We start from the raw sequence: 7,436 nt of genomic DNA, 5'->3' as shown, positions 1-7,436 counted from the left end.
GAGGGTCATGATCTGGAGCACTCTCTATACCAAAATAAAACCCAAAAAGCATGTGCAGCCAAAAGGATGAGAAGTCCTGGGCATCTCAACATACAAAGGAGCACTAAGAAAGAATCTGTAACAAGATGGCAAGCAGAAAACAGAAACACATAAAACAGAGGCAACACATAACCATGACAATATAAAATTTCCACATGATATTGTTTCCAGTAGTTTGCAAACTCTGGCAATTCTGCAGCTATGAACAGCTAACTTCAAGGTGTGAATTTAACTAATGACATGAAGCAATGAGAGAAAGAGAAGCCAGTGCAGCATTTCACTAACTAAATCAACCAATGACCAGAAGAAGCATATCTAAGTCGCATTAAAATACATGGATTTCTTACTAACAAAAGAATAAAGTCAGCAGGTAAAAAGAGGAGTAATTCTCAGAAATGAAATAAAAGGAGCAAGCAAAGTTCGAGGCTACATGCTCTTCTTGGTGGAAAGACAGCTTGGTTGGCCAATGTTCAGGAATCAAATTATCAGTTTCATAGGGAGTTAGCATTTAGCAATGACTAACTGGCATGTAACAGGCATACTACAGAAAACCAACTGATCTTAGGCAAAGAACGCCTAACAGCTTACATGCAGGGTGAAAACTATGTTGTGCCATACGCAGTAACCAATTTCCTTGGCCCATTTTTGGTTCATCTAAACAAGAAATTAGTTGGTATCTCCCCTTTGCAAGCGGTTGCATAGTCCTCAGCGAGGTGTGGTGCGGCTTTCTTGTAAGGGCATATGTACTTCTCCACGAAATACTTCTCAGGCCTATTGACTGCAGTATGGAAGCTCAGCTCGCGATCTACCAATCCATTTTCCTTGAGGAACTTGAGAACATAGTACCGGGGCCTGACCCGGCCCTCCAGGCTAAGACTGAGAATTATCGGCCGATGAGCGATGTACACCGGTTCCAACCCCATCTCAGATAACAGGAACTTGGACCTGCTCTTCAGAGATTCCTTTGAATTTTTCAGCACGCTAGGATGCTTGCGCACAGCAATTCTCACTTCGCCATCAGACCAGCTAAATGTATTCTTCAAGTACTCCAATCTGGCGGCGATCTTCTCCTCGCTGAGTAACGCGACAGCCTGCAGCGCTTGCCTGAGCATCCCAGAGCCGCGAGGCACGCCTAATCTTTCAGCAGATGCGACCATCACCCCGACGTGCTATGGGTTAGTGGTGAGCATCCTCGGCACAGCGATACACAGCTTGGCAATATCACAATCACCTAGCCCGCACTCCCTCAGAAACGCAACATTGGGCCTGACAACCTTGTCGGGGTTCGAAAACAACAGGCGGGATGAGTGCTTGAGCAGCCGGAGGAGGTTGTGGAAGGAGCCCAAGAGGGGCAGGTAGTAGTGCAGCTTGGAGACTACGGATCTGCAGCGGAAGCCGCTGTGGGCGAGCGAGACGAGGCGGGCGATCTCAGGACTCGAGAGACCGAGGCCGGTGAGCTTGGTGACGACGGGGGCTAGGGTTTTGTCCACGCTGGCGCAGAGGAACTGCGGGTCTTTGGCGACAACGGCGGCGACATCGGCGCCGGCGAGGAAGCCGAGGACGGCGTCGGGGTTGGCGGGGGACTTGAGGTGGGAGAGCTTCAAAGAAGCCTTGAGGGCTTGGGGACGGGTGAGGCCGCAGGTGTCAACCAGGTACTCCTCCACGGCGAAGCTACTACGTTTCAGAGAAATGGGGGGCGACGAGGCGGCGGAGAGCAGTCGGCGAAGTGGGAATATGGCAGAGGTGGATGGAGAAGAGAGAGACGGGAAACGAAGCACTCGCGGAGGCGGAGCGCGGCGCAGGAGCGGCGGCCACGGCGGACGGCGGCGGCGGCGGCGGCAGAGATGTTTTTTTTCGATGAACTGCAAATACTACTGCGTGTCGTCGGGGTGAATGGTTTTTTTTTTAGTGGATTGGACCAGAGTTTGATGGGCCTGCGTGTGAATGGGTTCGTATCCACATTATTTTATTTCTCATCCGTTTTTCTGGTTCTCTTTATATTTTAATTTTCCCACTTTTTGGCCCACATCATTTATTTATTTATTTTATGTGAAATATGTTTTCTTTCATTCTTTGTTTTGTTTCCGCAAATAATTTCATTTTTGGATTTTTCACTGTATACAATGTACTATCTTTTTCTTTACCGCTTGCTTACATAAATGGATATTTTTTCTTCTATTATGTAATACTCCCTCTATCCAAAAAAATTTATCCTTCAAATGAATGTATCTAGCATCAGGGAGAAGATTTTTCGGACGGAGGGGTAATAGATAATGGACGCATATATCTAGGGAGGGAGGCACTGAATTTGTCGGTCAGACGAGCTGCTCCCATCGATTGTTCGCCCAGGGAGAACCCCCATTGGCCCATAGGACCCAGTTTACTGTTTTATTTAATGTCGTGGACGAAAAAATATGTATCTTTCTTGTAAAAGCAAAGAAAAAATGCCATGGTATTAGAAAAAATGCCATGTACCTAAGGGATGACATCTTTTCATAATAAAAATGACCATTTCTTAATATAAAAATATCATCTCTTTAAAATAAAAAATGCCATCTCTTAATATAAAATTTTCATCTCTTTAAAATAAAAAATGACATCTCTTAATATTTTTAAGCGCCATCTCTTAATAAATAAAAAATGTCATCTCTTAATCCAAAACGTCATCTCCTTAATATAAAAGAATGACATCTCTTAAAAACGTCATCTATTTCCTCGGTAACAGGCCAGGTGAACCAGTTCTATGCACAAATACGGCAGAAATTTTACATCACACTAGTTAGGTTCATTTTTCTTTTATTTGAGAGATAGGTAGATGGACTTTCTGAGTAAAACATAAGTCTAATCCCAGTGAAAAAAAATCAAGCTATCTTAACCTCCAATTTCGATCAAGTAAAACCTGTTTATGGAAAGTTATGAATCTGAACAGTAGAGTGTTTTTTTCCTAGTGGCAATATGCTTAGAGATATCCATCCTATTTGAACCAAATATCCTATTATTTCGTCTCCATGTAAATATAAAGCGTTGATCAACACAAGCATGTACATCTTGCCAAAGTTTTTCATTTTCTTCCCTCTTGTGTCCCTTAAGTTCTTCTTTGTTTTGACCATGAAATTCAGGAAAAGCAAGTTAACTTACCTCAGTTCAAGTCAGTGAGCAACAGCATCCCAGATCTCCTGACACACTCTGCAGAAGCAATAGAACAGAGGCACACTGCATCCGACGTGTGACAAAGCGAGTTGGAGTCACTTTTTCTACATGAATTAAATTACATATTAGAAATAATTTCAACTTAGGTTTTTCATATTTGATTTGCTACTTTTAGGTTTTAAATGCAATTTTGGCATTTTCATTCGAAAATTAGGAATCAACCAATATGGTTGAAAAAATGCAAAAGTTTGCATGGGCTCATATTATGGGATTAGGACATAGGTGAAAATTTCTCACGAGATTTGACAATTTTTTATTATACTTTTCTTTACCATGGATGCATCTTCTACGATGTTGATTATATATTCAAGACACATGTATGTATTGTTGAGTTTATTGTTTTCGTCATGGTGCATATGGGATGAATGGGACCAATACATACCTTAATGCTATGATTGAGTTTACTTTAATGAACGTGTTAGTTTTTGCAGATGCTTGCTAGTAGTTCTAATCATAAGCACATATGATTCCAAGTACGAGCTGTGTGTTAACAGAGGCCTCTCCCACATATCAAACTGCAATGAGGACGATCAATCTAGTAATTTAGCCAATTGCCTAGGGACAATTTCCCATATCCTATCACCGCTTTTTCACCCTCGCTATCTTTGTTTTATTGTACTTTTACTTAAACAACACCAGCCTTTATTTTCTAGTTATCTATTACCTTGCAAAGCTATCCTTTTACACCTAGAACATAGTTATAGTTCATTTCCTAGGTGAAGCGAAGGTTTAGTGTACGTGGGGTTGTAATAGTGGCATGTAGGACCTGACAGAATATTAATCCTACCTTCAGCTCCTTGTCAGTTCCACACTCCATACTTATCACATCCACCTTTAGAAATTGCTAAGGCAATTCCTTTTACTTGGGGAATATCAAGCTCTTTTCTGGCGCTGTTGCTGGGGAGCAATATCATATGGTGGATATCTCGTGTGCGCTTGTTGGCTTTATCACTAAATAAATTTTTTTCATTTCTTAGTTGTTTTCTGTCTATAGTTATGGATTGGTGACACAAGTTAGTATAAAAAAATTTGTACATGTTACTCTCAAGGTTGTGGAACCCTCCAAAATCCTCACAGCTGAAAATCACATGGGTTATCTTCAACCCATGAATCCTTGTGTTGGAGCCTCATCATACTTGATAAGGGGAACACATTGGATCAATGCAAATACTTCCTATAATACCGCTTGTCCTAAAATGGGAAACACTTGTGGGATCTTATAAATATCTTGAATTACTTTGCTAGAAATTTGTGTAGTCAATGCAATACAACTTGCTACTTTAGGAAGAATAAATACTAAACACCTCCCATTCCAATGTTAGTACAATGATAATGACAATGACACATTAGCTTCTCATGCCAATGGTTATCACAATATACTACTCCCACCGTCCCCAAATAAGTGTCTCAATGTTGGTAGAACTTTGTACTAAAGTTAGTACAAAGTTGAGACACTTATTTTAGGACGGAGGGAGTATTTGATAGTACTAAATCTTCTTACGACTGCTGCAAAACCCTAGTGATCCATCGTTGTTGTGAGAAGGCGAATGTTCTGTGCAAAGGCTCGCATTTAAGAGGAATATCGTAGAACATAAACAATGATAAAATATACTCAAGGATATTTATTATATGAGTTTTTAACCACCGATTTGCTTAATACAGTTATTCATCATGTGTTCTTCAAAAGTCACACATTCTTTTTGATATAATTCATACCATATCTTTAACTCCACTCGTGAAGTCATGTTTTCTCCACCTTTTATTCTACTGGATCAACTTAGGTTCCTATGTCTTCGACTTTTCTTTTTCATCCTACTGCCATGTAGAGGCTAGATGGATATTGACGATCTGTACATATTTTTTTCCTTCTTGGAATCTTCACATATACACAACTGCACAATTATGTGTCTAAAATCCAAAGTGTGTAGGTGACAGTGGAACGAGGATTTTGATCCGACAAGCCATCAACATAGGTGGTAAGATTGGATTGGAGAGACAGAGGTAGTGGGTAGAAGATAAACATAGTTGGTGTGAACCACAAAAATATGTATGCCCGTGTTGCAATGCACAAACAATTAGCTATTCGAAATAAAAAATGGTATTGGTATCCACTTAATCCCGATTATATCGCAATTTTATATACGACCAAGCAATAGAATCAGAACTGAAGCCCATCTAATAGCAAAAGAAAAAGAATTCATGCCCATTTCGGTGCATAGGCTGATTTTGGTTTTGAACACAATTACAATTCCAGGTATTGCAAATCTCTGCTCTCTGATTGGCCCATCTGGAGCTCCCACGGATCACCCCCCCTGCCCGCCACGCTCCCCTCAGATCCAACGGTGGGCGCAGCACGTCACGCGGATCGCTCCCCCCTCCCGCGACGCTCCCGCCTCCAATAAAAGCCGCGCCCTCGACGCCGTCCAGAAGCACAAACTCAGAGCATCCCGATCCAGCGCAACCGCCGCAAACACCACACCTCGAGAGTCCTCGTCGCCGGAGAAGTAGTAGCAAGCAAGATGGCCGGCAGGAAGGGCGGCGACAGGAAGAAGGCCGTGACCCGCTCCGTGAAGGCCGGGCTCCAGTTCCCCGTCGGCCGCATCGGGCGCTACCTCAAGAAGGGCCGCTACGCCCAGCGCGTCGGCTCCGGCGCCCCCGTCTACCTCGCCGCCGTCCTCGAGTACCTCGCCGCAGAGGTACGCCCAGATCTCTCCTCTCCCCGAGCATCTCTTCTGCTCTGTTCCTCTTGTGTTCGACAGATAACTGACTTGGTTCTTGCTTGAAATCTCAGGTCCTGGAGCTCGCCGGCAACGCGGCCAAGGACAACAAGAAGACCCGAATCATCCCGCGCCACCTTCTTCTCGCCGTCCGCAACGACCAGGAGCTCGGCAGGCTGCTCGCCGGCGTCACCATCGCCCACGGCGGCGTGATCCCCAACATCAACTCCGTGCTGCTCCCCAAGAAGTCCCCCGCCGCCGCCGAGAAGGAGGCCAAGTCGCCCAAGAAGAAGAAGGCCGCCAAGTCCCCCAAGAAGAAGGTCGCCGCCAAGGAGTAGCCGCCACCATAGCCTAGCCTGCGCCGAGGAACCGTGTCGTGTTGCCTAATTAGTTGGATCTTGTATGTAGTGCCTGGTCTCGAGTTGCAAGGTGTAGCGTAGTGGCCCTTTCATCAGATCTCGATGAGGAAGGCCGATATTGTATCTGTGATTTCTGTGGGAATGGCTAAAGATGCAATCCTTTCAATCTTAATTCTCCTGTGAATCTGAATCTTGTGAGTATTTGCCACCTGCCTTTGCATCCGAAACATTTGGTTTGCATCTGAAAATGAGACTTGTCCGTGTGTTCTTGGCCAATCTGAAGCATGTTGCTCAACTGCAGTCAGTCATCTTAATTTCTGAATATTATCCCTCAGTTCTCAGTCAATTCTGGCCTATTAACAGAACGACCAGGTTGAGACTTGAGACCAATTGTATTTCCGTCAAGCAGTAGGAACCTGATGAATCAACAGTGCAAAAAATTGACCGGGGCGCTAAATTGGAGTTTTACCATTTCTTTTACCATTTGTATCCCTCTTTTACCATTTCTTTTCCACATTTGACGCCGATTGTAACTCTGTTTTCATGATCAAAATACTTAATTACCACATTTAAACTAAGTTTCGGATGCGCGGGAACTGCCAAAAAAAAAAGAGCAAACAAGGGGAACAATAGCTGTGGATTTTTCTACCTTTTGAACATTCCGTTAATTTCGTTCCAGTAGTGTCCGAAGTACAGAGCTATGGTATTTTGGAAATGACCCCATATGCCCGTATTTTTCATACTCATGTAGACAGTATTCCTGATGCCGAGATGTGGATATTGATTAGTTTTTTTTTTTGAGCAAATGGACATTCAATAAAATTATTTATTCTCTGGGCACTGGGCTTCCGGTCTCTGTGTATTGGGCCTCTAGCTGCACTCCCACATGCCCGATGCAGCCCAGCCCCACTATCGCCTTTTTTTTCCTGCGTTTCTAGTTTCTCACCGAACGACCTCTAAATAAAAGGTTTGACATCGGTGTTGTGGCGGTTTTCATTTTCCTTTCCAAAATTGTCCCGTTGAAATTTTAATTCGTTTGAAGAAGCGGACATGATAATAGTTTAGAGATTTCCCGCTCCAAAAAATACTGCCTAGAGACCCGCAAAAAAAG

At 43.5% G+C, this 7,436-nt stretch overlaps 1 protein-coding gene and 1 pseudogene across 1 annotated transcript; one reads left to right on the top strand and one right to left on the bottom strand.

Moving 5' to 3' along the window:
• Window positions 1-489: 489 nt before the first annotated feature.
• On the bottom strand, window positions 490-2,401 carry LOC119315500 (annotated as a pseudogene).
• A 3,279-nt stretch (window positions 2,402-5,680) lies between these two features.
• Window positions 5,681-6,509, top strand: LOC119319461 (histone H2A.1-like). The gene is made up of 2 exons (XM_037593939.1): window positions 5,681-5,945; window positions 6,041-6,509. Exons 1-2 carry the CDS (start codon window positions 5,769-5,771, stop codon window positions 6,302-6,304), a joined length of 441 nt encoding a protein of 146 aa, XP_037449836.1. The 5' UTR covers window positions 5,681-5,768; the 3' UTR covers window positions 6,305-6,509.
• The last annotated feature ends 927 nt before the right edge of the window (window positions 6,510-7,436 follow it).

This window comes from Triticum dicoccoides, chromosome 6A (genome assembly GCF_002162155.2).
Source record: "Triticum dicoccoides isolate Atlit2015 ecotype Zavitan chromosome 6A, WEW_v2.0, whole genome shotgun sequence".
NCBI lineage: Eukaryota > Viridiplantae > Streptophyta > Magnoliopsida > Poales > Poaceae > Triticum > Triticum dicoccoides.
The sequence above is the reverse complement of the archived record's forward strand: the minus strand, read 5'-3'. Positions and strand labels throughout refer to the sequence as shown.